The 16,913-nt window shown below is 36.3% G+C and overlaps 1 protein-coding gene across 2 annotated transcripts in view; it reads right to left on the bottom strand.

The window, feature by feature from the left end:
- Window positions 1-8,672: 8,672 nt before the first annotated feature.
- The window catches only part of LOC106563942 (phosphatidylinositol transfer protein alpha isoform), a 69,195-nt gene continuing 60,954 nt past the window's right edge, over window positions 8,673-16,913 (bottom strand). Inside the window, exons 9-11 of one of the 2 annotated variants that reach the window (XM_045690275.1) lie at window positions 16,054-16,164; window positions 10,978-11,100; window positions 8,673-8,753 (exon numbers count right to left, since the gene is read on the bottom strand). In XM_045690275.1, the coding sequence (XP_045546231.1) occupies window positions 8,706-8,753; window positions 10,978-11,100; window positions 16,054-16,164 (282 nt within the window). In that variant the 3' untranslated portion in view covers window positions 8,673-8,705. The remainder of the gene's footprint in view (window positions 8,754-10,977; window positions 11,101-16,053; window positions 16,165-16,913) is intronic. The other variant, XM_045690276.1, reaches the window with a different exon arrangement.

Below are 16,913 nucleotides of genomic sequence, written 5' to 3'. Positions count from 1 at the left end.
AAAGTTTTATTGGATTTGAACCTGCAAAACTGACCCAAGATCAGCTTATAGGGGACAACTTCACCCTCCACCTACCGCAGGCCAGGTAGGCATCGCTTCTCCCTTTTGAACCATTCTATTGGCCATGAGGTATATAAGGTCCGCCTACCTGGCACTTTTTTATTTTTTTATTTTTTTTTAGCCACAATCTATTAGTTGTTTTAATGGTTGAAATGAAGAAGAGGGGAATTAAAAACAACGTGATTGGAGGATGGAAGAGGAGGTGTGGTGATCAACCAATCAGAAGACAGGATGACCCATAGAAAACAAACAATCATTTAAAACAACGAGATCAAAACAACACTGATCAGAATACAGCCTTGGTCCTGAAAGAAACGGTCAACCTTTAAAATACAGACGAACTGATGCTTTAAAAACCCTGTTTATATTATAATACATCTCAACACTCACAGCTGGGCCTTATTGCCCCATACACTATATATAGTGGATATGTACACTAGGACTGACTGTCTGTCTTAATAGCAGACTGTACCAATCTAGGGAGGGAGGGACCAGGGGGGGGGGGGCAGAGAAGCTCTGTTGACAGAGAGAGAGGAAGAGGAGGAAGAAGAGGAGCATTGAATCCGTTGGTGTCTTGTCAGGATTACAGGTCTGATCTGAGAGAGAAAGAGAGAGAGAGAGAGAGAGAGAGAGAGAGAGAGAGAAAGAGAGGGAGAGAGAGAGAGAGAGAGAGAGAGTTGTATAAATAATGGTAATCAAATAACAGGTCAATTCTATACTAACAGATATATTCTATATAACAGGTATGTTCTATACTAACAGATATATTCTATATAACAGGTATATTCTATATAACAGATATATTCTATATAACAGGTATATTCTATATAACAGATATATTCTATATAACAGATATATTCTATATAACAGGTATATTCTATGTAACAGATATATTCTATACAACATATATATTCTATACTAACAGATATATTCTATACTAACAGATATATTCTATATAACAGATATATTCTATATAACAGGTATATTCTATACAACATATATATTCTATACTAGCAGATATATTCTACATAACAGGTATATTCTATAAAACAGATATATTCTATACTAACAGGTATATTCTATATAACAGATATATTCTATACTACCAGATATATACTATATAACAGGTATATTCTATTTAACAGGTCTATTCTATACTAACAGGTATATTCTATACTAACAGATATATTCTATATAACAGGTATATTCTATATAACAGATATATTCTATATAAAAGGTATATTCTATATAACAGATATATTCTATATAACAGATATATTCTATATAACAGGTATATTCTATATAACAGATATATTCTATACTAACAGATATATTCTATATAACAGGTATGTTCTATATAACAGATATATTCTATATAACAGGTATATTCTATATAACAGATATATTCTATATAACAGATATATTCTATATAACAGGTATATTCTATATAACAGATATATTCTATACAACAGATATATTCTATACTAACAGATATATTCTATACTAACAGATATATTCTATATAACAGATATATTCTATATAACAGGTATATTCTATACAACATATATATTCTATACTAGCAGATATATTCTACATAACAGGTATATTCTATAAAACAGATATATTCTATACTAACAGGTATATTCTATATAACAGATATATTCTATACTACCAGATATATACTATATAACAGGTATATTCTATATAACAGGTATATTCTATACTAACAGGTATATTCTATACTAACAGATATATTCTATATAACAGGTATATTCTATATAACAGATATATTCTATATAAAAGGTATATTCTATATAACAGATATATTCTATATAACAGATATATTCTATATAACAGGTATATTCTATATAACAGGTATATTCTATATAACAGATATATTCTATACTAATAGATATATTCTATACTAACAGATATATTCTATACTAACAGATATATTCTATATAACAGATATATTCTATACTAACAGATATATTCTATATAACAGATATATTCTATACTACCAGATATATACTAAACTAACATATATATTCTATACTACCAGATATATTCTACATAACAGGTATATTCTATATAACAGATATATTCTATACTAACATGTATATTCTATATAACAGGTATATTCTATATAACAGATATATTCCATACTACCAGATATATTCTATATAACAGGTATATTCTATTTAACAGGTCTATTCTATACTAACAGGTATATTCTTTACTAACAGATATATTCTACATAACAGATATATTCTACATAACAGGTATATTCTATATAACAGATATATTCTATATAACAGATATATTCTATATAACAGGTATATTCTATATAACAGGTATATTCTATATAACAGGTATATTCTATACTAACAGATATATTCTATACTAACAGATATATTCTATATAACAGATATATTCTATACTAACAGATATATTCTATATAACAGGTATATTCTATACTAACAGATATATTCTATATAACAGGTATATTCTATACTAACAGATATATTCTATATAACAGGTATATTCTATATAACAGATATATTCTATATAACATATATATTCTATACTACCAGATATATTCTACATAACAGGTATATTCTATAAAACAGATATATTCTATACTAACAGGTATATTCTATATAACAGATATATTCTATACTACCAGATATATACTATATAACAGGTATATTCTATTTAACAGGTCTATTCTATACTAACAGGTATATTCTATACTAACAGATATATTCTATATAACAGGTATATTCTATATAACAGATATATTCTATATAAAAGGTATATTCTATATAACAGATATATTCTATATAACAGGTATATTCTATATAACAGATATATTCTATATAAAAGGTATATTCTATATAACAGATATATTCTATATAACAGATATATTCTATATAACAGGTATATTCTATATAACAGGTATATTCTATATAACAGATATATTCTATACTAATAGATATATTCTATACTAACAGATATATTCTATACTAACAGATATATTCTATATAACAGATATATTCTATACTAACAGATATATTCTATATAACAGATATATTCTATACTACCAGATATATACTAAACTAACATATATATTCTATACTACCAGATATATTCTACATAACAGGTATATTCTATATAACAGATATATTCTATACTAACATGTATATTCTATATAACAGGTATATTCTATATAACAGATATATTCCATACTACCAGATATATTCTATATAACAGGTATATTCTATTTAACAGGTCTATTCTATACTAACAGGTATATTCTTTACTAACAGATATATTCTATATAACAGATATATTCTACATAACAGGTATATTCTATATAACAGATATATTCTATATAACAGATATATTCTATATAACAGATATATTCTATATAACAGGTATATTCTATATAACAGGTATATTCTATATAACAGATATCTTCTATACTAACAGATATATTCTATACTAACAGATATATTCTATATAACAGATATATTCTATACTAACAGATATATTCTATATAACAGGTATATTCTATACTAACAGATATATTCTATATAACAGGTATATTCTATACTAACAGATATATTCTATATAACAGGTATATTCTATATAACAGATATATTCTATATAACAGGTATATTCTATACTAACAGATATATTCTATATAACAGATATATTCTATATAACAGATATATTCTATATAACAGGTATATTCTATATAACAGGTATATTCTATATAACAGATATATTCTATATAACAGATATATTCTATATAACAGGTATATTCTATACTAAGAGATATATTGTATATAACATATATATTCTATACTAACAGATATATTCTGTATAACAGGTATATTCTATATAACAGATATATTCTATACTAACAGATATATTCTATACTAACAGATATATTCTATATAACAGATATATTCTATACTAACAGATATATTCTATATAACAGGTATATTCTATACTAACAGATATATTCTATACTAACAGATATATTCTATATAACAGATATCTTCTATATAACAGATATATTCTATATAACAGGTATATTCTATATAACAGGTATATTCTATATAACAGATATATTCTATATAACAGATATATTCTATATAACAGGTATATTCTATACTAAGAGATATATTCTATATAACATATATATTCTATACTAACAGATATATTCTATATAACAGGTATATTCTATATAACAGGTATATTCTATATAACAGATATATTCTATACTAACAGATATATTCTATACTAACAGATATATTCTATATAACAGATATATTCTATACTAACAGGTATATTCTATATAACAGGTATATTCTATACTAACAGATATATTCTATACTAACAGATATATTCTATATAACAGGTATATTCTATACTAACAGATATATTCTATATAACAGGTATATTCTATATAACAGATATATTCTATATAACAGGTATATTCTATACTAACAGATATATTCTATATAACAGATATATTCTATATAACAGATATATTCTATATAACAGGTATATTCTATATAACAGGTATATTCTATATAACAGATATATTCTATATAACAGATATATTCTGTATAACAGGTATATTCTATACTAAGAGATATATTCTATATAACATATATATTCTATACTAACAGATATATTCTATATAGAGACAGGTATATTCTATATAACAGATATATTCTATACTAACAGATATATTCTATACTAACAGATATATTCTATATAACAGGTATATTCTATATAACAGATATATTCTATATAACAGATATATTCTATATAATAGATATATTCTATACTAACAGATATATTCTATACTACCAGATATATTCTATACTAACAGGTATATTCTATATAACAGATATATTCTATATAGCAGATATATTCTATACTAACAGATATATTCTATATAACAGGTATATTCTATACTAACAGATATATTCTATATAACAGGTATATTCTATATAACAGATATATTTTATATAACAGGTATATTCTATACAACAGATATATTCTATATAACAGATATATTCTATATAACAGGTATATTCTATACTAACAGATATATTCTATACAACATATATATTCTATACTGACAGATATATTCTATATAACAGATATATTCTATACTACCAGATATATACTAAACTAACATATATATTCTATACTACCAGATATATTCTACATAACAGGTATATTCTATATAACCGATATATTCTATACTAACATGTATATTCTATATAACAGGTATATTCTATATAACAGATATATTCTATACTACCAGATATATTCTATATAACAGGTATATTCTATTTAACAGGTCTATTCTATACTAACAGTACTAACAGTATATTCTATATAACAGATATATTCTATATAACAGATATATTCTATATAACAGGTATATTCTATATAACAGATATATTCTATACTAACAGATATATTCTATACTAACAGATATATTCTATATAACAGGTATATTCTATACTAACAGATATATTCTATATAACAGATATATTCTATACTAACAGATATATTCTATATAACAGATATATTCTATACTAACAGATATATTCTATATAACAGGTATATTCTATATAACAGATATATTCTATATAACAGGTATATTCTATATAACAGGTATATTCTATATAACAGGTATATTCTATATAACAGGTATATTCTATACTAACAGATATATTCTATACTAACAGATATATTCTATATAACAGGTATATTCTATACTAACAGATATATTCTATATAACAGGTATATTCTATATAACAGATATATTCTATATAACAGGTATATTCTATACTAACAGATATATTCTATATAACAGATATATTCTATATAACAGATATATTCTATATAACAGGTATATTCTATATAACAGGTATATTCTATATAGCAGATATATTCTATATAACAGATATATTCTATATAACAGGTATATTCTATACTAAGAGATATATTCTATATAACATATATATTCTATACTAACAGATATATTCTATATAACAGATATATTCTATACTAACAGATATATTCTATATAACAGATATATTCTATACTAACAGATATATTCTATATAACAGGTATATTCTATATAACAGATATATTCTATACTAACAGGTATATTCTATATAACAGGTATATTCTATATAACAGATATATTCTATACTAACAGATATATTCTATACTACCAGATATATTCTATATAACAGGTATATTCTATACTAACAGGTATATTCTATATAACAGATATATTCTATATAACAGATATATTCTATATAACAGGTATATTCTATACTAAGAGATATATTCTATATAACATATATATTCTATACTAACAGATATATTCTATATAACATATATATTCTATACTACCAGATATATTCTATATAACAGGTATATTCTATATAACAGATATATTCTATACTAACAAGTATATTCTATATAACAGGTATATTCTATATAACAGATATATTCTATACTAACAGATATATTCTATACTACCAGATATATTCTATATAACAGGTATATTCTATACTAACAGGTATATTCTATATAACAGATATATTCTATATAACAGATATATTCTATATAACAGGTATATTCTATATAACAGATATATTCTATACTAACAGATATATTCTATACTAACATATATAGTCTATATAACAGGTATATTCTATACTAACAGATATATTCTATATAACAGATATATTCTATATAACAGATATATTCTATATAACAGGTATATTCTATACTAACAGATATATTCTATACTAACAGATATATTCTATATAACAGGTATATTCTATACTAACAGATATATTCTATATAACAGATATATTCTATATAACAGATATATTCTAAATAACAGGTATATTCTATATAACAGATATATTCTATACTAACAGATATATTCTATACTAACAGATATATTCCATATAACAGATATATTCTATACTAACAGGTATATTCTATATAACAGATATATTCTATATAACAGATATATTCTATATAACAGATATATTCTATACTAACAGATATATTCTATACTACCAGATATATTCTATACTAACAGGTATATTCTATATAACAGATATATTCTATATAGCAGATATATTCTATACTAACAGGTATATTCTATACTAACAGATATATACTATACTAACAGGTTTATTCTATATAACAGGTATATTCTATACTAACAGATATATTCTATATAACAGGTATATTCTATATAGCAGATATATTCTATACTAACAGGTATATTCTATACTAACAGATATATACTATACTAACAGGTTTATTCTATACTAACAGATATATACTATACTAACAGGTTTATTCTATACTAACAGATATATTCTATACTAACAGATATATTCTATACTAACAGATATATTCTATACTAACAGATATATTCTATATAACAGATATATTCTATACTAACAGATATATTCTATACTAACAGATATATTCTATACTAACAGGTATATTCTATACTAACAGATATATTCTATACTAACAGATATATTCTATACTAACAGATATATTCTATATAACAGATATATTCTATACTAACAGATATATTCTATACTAACAGGTATATTCTATACTAACAGATATATTCTATATAACAGGTATATTCTATACTAACAGATATATTCTATACCAACAGGTATATCAGATATATGGTACTGTGTTGTTTGGTACTGTGTTGTTTGGTACTGTGTTGTTTGGTGCTGTATTGTTTGGTACTGTGTTGTTTGGTACTGTGTTGTTTGGTACTGTGTTGTTTGGTACTGTGTTGTTTATACTGTGTTGTTTGGTACTGTGTTGTTTGGTGCTGTGTTGTTTGGTGCTGTGTTGTTTATACTGTGTTGTTTATACTGTATTGTTTGGTGCTGTGTTGTTTATACTGTGTTGTTTGGTACTGTATTGTTTAGTACTGTGTTGTTTATACTGTGTTGTTTAGTACTGTGTTGTTCGGTACTGTGTTGTTCCATCAGAGAACTACTGTTAGCGCAGATTCAAATCTCTTGTGGATATTAGGGTTGGGTGAAGCCCACCTTCTTTCTTTCCTGATTTATGTACCCGTAAAACATCGCCCCCTATTGGCCAACCCCCAAATAAACATTTGAAAAAGCTAAATTACCGTTGAGCTGCAGTATGTAACGCAAACTCTGATGGACCAGTGACCGTCTGACCAGGAACAAGGATGTCTTACCGTAGTGAGTTTGGTTATAGAACTACATCATGATGGATAGAAGCAGTCTACAGTCTTCCCAACTGGAAAATAAACCAGGAGCCGCTGCGTACACACATCCATACCCACACATCTAGGCTTTTGATAGGCCCTTAGTGAAATTTGGCTGAGAGTTTCCTTTTACGGGGAGTGGAGACTTGGCTAGTCGCGTTAGCATCTTTTCTCATACATCTACCCACAGAACCTAACGGAGCATTGATGCAAGATATTTTAGTTCTGGGTTTCTGAGATTAGTTAGAATGTGTTTACCAGCAGCAGTCAGTCAGTCTGTCTGTCTGTCTGTCTGCCTCATGCCTCATCAGTCCTCCAGAGCCACCATGCCTTTCACTGGATCCTTCACCCTCATCTAGAGAGAGAGAGGGGGGGAGAGAGAAAGAAAGAGAGAGAGAGAGAGAGGGGGGGAAGAAACAGAGAGAGAGAGAGAGAGAGAGGGGGGGAGAGAGAGAGGGGGGGAGAGAGAGGGGAGTAGAGAGAGAGAGAGAGAGAGGGGAGAGAAAAGAAACAGAGAGAGAGAGAGAGAGAGAGGGGGGAGAGAGAGAGAGAGAGGGGGAGAGAGAAAGAGGGGGGAGAGAGAGAATGAGAGAGGGGGAGAGAAAGAGGGGGAGAGAGAGAATGAGAGAGGGGGAGAGAGAGAGAGAGAGAGAGAGAGAGGGGGAGAAAGAGAGACAGAAAGAGGGGGAGAGAAAGAGAGAGAGAGGGGGGAGAAATAGAGAGAGAGACAGAGAGAGAAAGAGAGAGAGGGGGGGAGAGACAGAGAGAGAGAGGGGAGAGAGAGGAATGCATGAGGAGCGGTTACATCACTGACCTGTGAGTACTTAGTGGAGCACACACACACACACACACACACACACACACACACACACACACACACACACACACACACACACACACACACACACACACACACACACACACACGCACAAAGGCATGAATGGCCCTGCTTGTGCTTTGCTGCATCTTTTGTGTCTCTCTCTCTCAGATGGCTGGTTACATATTTCAGTCTGTTATTCAGATGTGAGATGATTAACCCTTCACTTACTGTAAGTACTGTTAACCCAGTTTAATGTTAACCCAGTTTAATGTTAACCCAGTTTAATATTAACTCAGTATAATGTTAACTCAGTTTAATATTAACTCAGTATAATATTAACTCAGTTTAATGTTAACCCAGTTTAATGTTAACCCAGTTTAATGTTAACCCAGTTTAATGTCAACCCAGTTTAATGTCAACCCAGTTGAATGTCAACCCAGTTTAATGTTAACCCAGTTTAATGTTAAGCCAGTTTAATGTCAACCCAGTTTAATGTTAACCCAGTTTAATGTTAACCCAGTTTAATGTTAACCCAGTTTAATATTAACCCAGTATAATGTTAACTCAGTTTAATATTAACTCAGCATAATATTAACTCAGTTTAATGTTAACCCAGTTTAATGTTAACCCAGTTTAATGTCAACCCAGTTTAATGTCAACCCAGTTTAATGTTAACCCAGTTTAATGTTAACTCAGTTTAATGTTAACCCAGTTTAATGTTAACCCAGTTTAATGTTAACCCAGTATAATGTTAACCCAGTTTAATGTTAACCCAGTTTAATGTTAACCCAGTATAATGTTAACCCAGTTTAATGTTAACCCAGTTTAATGTTAACCCAGTTTAATGTTAACCCAGTTTAATGTTAACTCAGTTTAATGTTAACCCAGTTTAATGTTAACCCAGTTTAATGTTAACTCAGTTTAATGTTAACCCAGTTTAATGTTAACCCAGTTTAATGTTAACCCAGTTTAATGTTAACCCAGTTTAATGTTAACTCAGTTTAATATATATATAACTTAGTTTAATGTTAACCCAGTTTAATGTTAACCCAGTTTAATGTTAACCCAGTTTAATGTTAACCCAGTATAATGTCAACCCAGTATAATGTCAACCCAGTATAATGTTAACCCAGTTTAATGTTAACCCAGTTTAATATTAACCCAGTTTAATGTTAACCCAGTTTAATGTTAACCCAGTTTAATGTTAACCCAGTTTAATGTTAACTCAGTTTAATGTTAACCCAGTTTATTGTTAACCCAGTTTAATGTTAACCCAGTTTAATGTTAACCCAGTTTAATGTTAACCCAGTTTATTGTTAACCCAGTTTATTGTTAACCCAGTTTAATGTTAACCCAGTTTAATGTTAACCCAGTTTAACCCTTATAGTTTCTATTTGACACACTAGAAGCTCACAACTGTATACAGATGCCGTATCTTAATTTGAGACAGTTTGCTACAGGAGGATAATAATCCTGCAGCAACAAGAAATGTGAACTGTTATGTGGATTATAATCGGTGGACATTGTTTTGTAGGGGTTGATGACTTTTTCATGAGGGCAAATCAAGTCTGAAAAGTTCAAATTGAAATTTCAAAGTTTTGAAGCCTTTTTTTTAAACCTTGAATACACAAAGTGTGCATTTCCTGCAGAATAACCCCTGCAACAACAGGATGATCAAATTAAGATATGGCATCTGTAGATAAAACCCATATTTTCCCATAGAAACATCTACAGGGGTCTCCTCTTCTCCTCTCCTCACCTCGTCCAGTTCTTTGCGCGTGTCGTCCTCCATCCGACGGATGTCTTCCATGGTGAGTTCGATCCACTTGTCGATCCAGCAGAACAGCTGACGGTGGAAATTGGTAAACAGACGCTTCTCTTGCTGAGAGGGAAGGAGGGACGGAGAGCAAAGAGAGAGAGATATAAAGGAGACATACTAGTTGATATGTCTTTGTTACATGTCAAGGAATAACGTAATAATATAATGTCGATTAAGACAGCCCCCCCCCTCTTGATTCAGAGGGGTTGGGTTGAATGCGGAAAACAATTTTCAGATTAATGCATTCAGTTGAACAACTGACTAGGTATCCCCCCCCCCCCTTTCCCTTTCCCTAATCTGGAAAAACCAGCAGGAAATGATTTATCCCCTGCAACTCCCCGCCTGGCCAATAGAGGTCAGAGCAAACAACATGTACAGCACAGACATGGAGAGACGGGCTGAATCAGTATAGACATGGAGACTGGGGCTGAATCAGCATAGACATGGAGACTGGGGTTTAATCAGTATAGACATGGAGACTGGGTTTAATCAGTATAGACATGGAGACTGGGGTTTAATCAGTATAGACATGGAGACTGGGGTTTAATCAGTATAGACATGGAGACTGGGTTTAATCAGTATAGACATGGAGACTGGGGTTTAATCAGCATAGACATGGAGACTGGGGCTGAATCAGCATAGACATGGAGACTGGGGTTTAATCAGTATAGACATGGAGACTGGGGTTTAATCAGTATAGACATGGAGACTGGGGTTTAATCAGTATAGACATGGAGACTGGGGTTTAATCAGCATAGACATGGAGACTGGGTTTAATCAGTATAGACATGGAGACTGGGGTTTAATCAGTATAGACATGGAGACTGGGGTTTAATCAGCATAGACATGGAGACTGGGTTTAATCAGTATAGACATGGAGACTGGGGTTTAATCAGCATAGACATGGAGACTGGGGCTGAATCAGCATAGACATGGAGACTGGGGTTTAATCAGTATAGACATGGAGACTGGGGTTTAATCAGTATAGACATGGAGACTGGGGTTTAATCAGTATAGACATGGAGACTGGGGTTTAATCAGTATAGACATGGAGACTGGGGTTTAATCAGTATAGACATGGAGACTGGGTTTAATCAGTATAGACATGGAGACTGGGGTTTAATCAGTATAGACATGGAGACTGGGTTTAATCAGTATAGACATGGAGACTGGGGTTTAATCAGTATAGACATGGAGACTGGGGTTTAATCAGTATAGACATGGAGACTGGGTTGAATCAGTATAGACATGGAGACTGGGGTTTAATCAGTATAGACATGGAGACTGGGGTTTAATCAGTATAGACATGGAGACTGGGGCTGAATCAGCATAGACATGGAGACTGGGGTTTAATCAGTATAGACATGGAGACTGGGTTTAATCAGTATAGACATGGAGACTGGGGTTTAATCAGTATAGACATGGAGACTGGGGTTTAATCAGTATAGACATGGAGACTGGGTTTAATCAGTATAGACATGGAGACTGGGGTTTAATCAGCATAGACATGGAGACTGGGGCTGAATCAGCATAGACATGGAGACTGGGGTTTAATCAGTATAGACATGGAGACTGGGGTTTAATCAGTATAGACATGGAGACTGGGGTTTAATCAGTATAGACATGGAGACTGGGGTTTAATCAGCATAGACATGGAGACTGGGTTTAATCAGTATAGACATGGAGACTGGGGTTTAATCAGTATAGACATGGAGACTGGGGTTTAATCAGCATAGACATGGAGACTGGGTTTAATCAGTATAGACATGGAGACTGGGGTTTAATCAGCATAGACATGGAGACTGGGGCTGAATCAGCATAGACATGGAGACTGGGGTTTAATCAGTATAGACATGGAGACTGGGGTTTAATCAGTATAGACATGGAGACTGGGGTTTAATCAGTATAGACATGGAGACTGGGGTTTAATCAGTATAGACATGGAGACTGGGGTTTAATCAGTATAGACATGGAGACTGGGTTTAATCAGTATAGACATGGAGACTGGGGTTTAATCAGTATAGACATGGAGACTGGGTTTAATCAGTATAGACATGGAGACTGGGGTTTAATCAGTATAGACATGGAGACTGGGGTTTAATCAGTATAGACATGGAGACTGGGTTGAATCAGTATAGACATGGAGACTGGGGTTTAATCAGTATAGACATGGAGACTGGGGTTTAATCAGTATAGACATGGAGACTGGGTTTAATCAGCATAGACATGGAGACTGGGTTTAATCAGCATAGACATGGAGACTGGGTTTAATCAGTATAGACATGGAGACTGGGGTTTAATCAGTATAGACATGGAGACTGGGTTTAATCAGCATAGACATGGAGACTGGGTTTAATCAGCATAGACATGGAGACTGGGTTTAATCAGTATAGACATGGAGACTGGGTTTAATCAGTATAGACATGGAGACTTGGGCTGAATCATGGAGACTGGGGTTTAATCAGTATAGACATGGAGACTGGGTTTAATCAGTATAGACATGGAGACTGGGTTTAATCAGTATAGACATGGAGACTGGGGTTTAATCACTATAGACATGAAGACTGGGGCTGAATCATGGAGACTGGGTTTAATCAGTATAGACATGGAGACTGGGGTTTAATCAGTATAGACATGGAGACTGGGGTTTAATCATGGAGACTGGGGCTGAATCAGTATAGACATGGAGACTGGGGCTGAATCATGGAGACTGGGGCTGAATCAGTATAGACATGGAGACTGAGCGAGTGCTCTCGTTTGGCCAATGAGAATACAGCCTGGTTCTCTGTGCGTGTCTCATGGCTTTTATCCAGTCACCATCACAACTTTTATACTTCTCACCCTTCCTCACCCTTCCTCACCCCTCATCACTCCTCCCCCCTCATCACCCCTCCTCACTCCTCCTCACTCCTCCTCTCCCCTCCTCACTCCTCCTCTCCTCACCCCTCCTCACCTCTCCTCACCCCTCCTCACCCCTCCTCACCCCTCATCACCCCTCCTCTCCTCACCCCTCCTCTCCTCACCTCTCCTCACCCCCTCCTCACCTCTCCTCATCCCTCCGCACCCCTCCTCACCTCACCTCTCCTCCCCCCCTCCTCACCTCTCCTCTCCTCACCTCTCCTCACCCCTCCTGACCCCTCCTCCCCCCTCCTCCCCCCTCCTCACCCCTCCTCACCCCTCCTGACCCCTCCTCCCCCCTCCTCCCCCTCCTCACCTCTCCTCACCCCTCCTTACCTCTCCTCACCGCTCCTCTCCTCCCCCCTCCTCACCCCTCCTCACCTCTCCTCACCTCTCCCCTCCTCACCTCTCCCCTCCTCACCCCTCCTCTCCTCACCCCTCTTCACCTCTCCCCTCCTCACCCCTCCTCTCCTCTCCTCACCTTCTCTCCCCTCCTCTCCCTTCCTCTCCTCTCCTCTCCTCACCCCTCCTCACCTCTCCTCACCTCTCCCCTCCTCACCTCTCCCCTCCTCATCCCTCCTCTCCTCACCCCTCTTCACCTCTCCCCTCCTCACCCCTCCTCTCCTCACCTCTGCTCACCCCTCCTCTCCCTTCCTCTCCCCTCCTCACCCCTCCTCACCTCACCTCTCCTCTCCCTTCCTCACCCTTCCTCACCCCTCCTCACTTCTCCTCACCTCTCCCCTCCTCACCTCTCCCCTCCTCATCCCTCCTCTCCTCACCCCTCTTCACCTCTCCCCTCCTCACCCCTCCTCTCCTCACCTCTGCTCACCCCTCCTCTCCCCTCCTCACCCCTCCTCTCCCCTCCTCACCCCTCCTCACCCCTCCTCACCCCTCCTCTCCTCACCTCTCCTCTCCCTTCCTCACCCCTCCTCTCCTCTCCTCTCCCTTCCTCACCCCTCCTCTCCTCACCTCTCCTCACCCCTCCTCTCCCCTCCTCACCCCTCCTCACCCCTCATCACCCCTCCTCTCCTCACCCCTCCTCTCCTCACCTCTCCTCACCCCTCCTCACCTCTCCTCATCCCTCCGCACCCCTCCTCACCTCACCTCTCCTCCCCCCTCCTCACCTCTCCTCTCCTCACCTCTCCTCACCCCTCCTGACCCCTCCTCCCCCCTCCTCCCCCCTCCTCACCCCTCCTCACCCCCTCCTCACCCCTCCTGACCCCTCCTCCCCCCTCCTCCCCCTCCTCACCTCTCCTCACCCCTCCTTACCTCTCCTCACCGCTCCTCTCCTCCCCCCTCCTCACCCCTCCTCACCTCTCCTCACCTCTCCCCTCCTCACCTCTCCCCTCCTCACCCCTCCTCTCCTCACCCCTCTTCACCTCTCCCCTCCTCACCCCTCCTCTCCTCTCCTCACCTTCTCTCCCCTCCTCTCCCTTCCTCTCCTCTCCTCTCCTCACCCCTCCTCACCTCTCCTCACCTCTCCCCTCCTCACCTCTCCCCTCCTCATCCCTCCTCTCCTCACCCCTCTTCACCTCTCCCCTCCTCACCCCTCCTCTCCTCACCTCTGCTCACCCCTCCTCTCCCCTCCTCACCCCTCCTCACCTCACCTCTCCTCTCCCTTCCTCACCCTTCCTCACCCCTCCTCTCCTCTCCTCACCCCTCCTCACTTCTCCTCACCTCTCCCCTCCTCACCTCTCCCCTCCTCATCACTCCTCTCCTCACCCCTCTTCACCTCTCCCCTCCTCACCCCTCCTCTCCTCACCTCTGCTCACCCCTCCTCTCCCCTCCTCACCCCTCCTCTCCCCTCCTCACCCCTCCTCACCCCTCCTCACCCCTCCTCACCCCTCCTCTCCTCACCTCTCCTCTGCCTTCCTCACCCCTCCTCTCCTCTCCTCTCCCTTCCTCACCCCTCCTCTCCTCTCCTCTCCCTTCCTCACCCCTCCTCTCCTCTCCTCACCCCTCCTCTCCTCTCCTCACCCCTCCTCACCCCTCCTCTCCTCTCCTCTCCCTTCCTCACCCCTCCTCTCCTCTCCTCACCCCTCCTCTCCTCTCCTCACCCCTCCTCACCCCTCTCCCCTCCTCACCCCTCCTCTCCTCACCCCTCCTCATCATCGGTACCTTCTGAATGAAGTTCTCTACTTTGTTCTGCAGGCCCCACCACTTGAACTTGACTGTCACCAGCTTGTAGGCACACATATGTGGGCAGTCTGTCTTCTTAGGGAGCTCCTTCTGACACACACACACACACACACACACACACACACACACACACACACACACACACACACACACAGTCACACACACACACACACACACACACACACACACACACACACACACACACACACACACACAACACACACACACACACACACACACACACACACACACACACACACACACACACACACACACACACACACACACACACACACACACACACACACACACACACACACACACACACACACACACACACACACACACACACACACACACACACACACACACACACACACACACACACACACACACACACACACACACACACACACACACACACACACACACACACACACACACACACACACACACACACACACACACACACACACACACACACACACACACTCACACACACACACACACACACACACACACACACACACACACACACACACACACACACACACACACACACACACACACACACACACACACACACACACACACACACACACACACACACACACACACACACACACACACACACACACACACACACACACAACACACACACACACACACACACACACACACACACACACACACACACACACACACACACACACACACACACACACACACACACACACACACACACACACACACACACACACACACACACACACACACAGTCACACATTCACAAACATACATGTTTTATTGTACTGTAATGTTGAGGCAGTTAGTACACA

Source organism: Salmo salar, chromosome ssa11, assembly GCF_905237065.1.
Source record: "Salmo salar chromosome ssa11, Ssal_v3.1, whole genome shotgun sequence".
Taxonomy (NCBI): Eukaryota; Metazoa; Chordata; class Actinopteri; order Salmoniformes; family Salmonidae; genus Salmo; species Salmo salar.
Note: the sequence above shows the minus strand (reverse complement) of the source record. Positions and strands in the feature narration are given on the sequence as shown.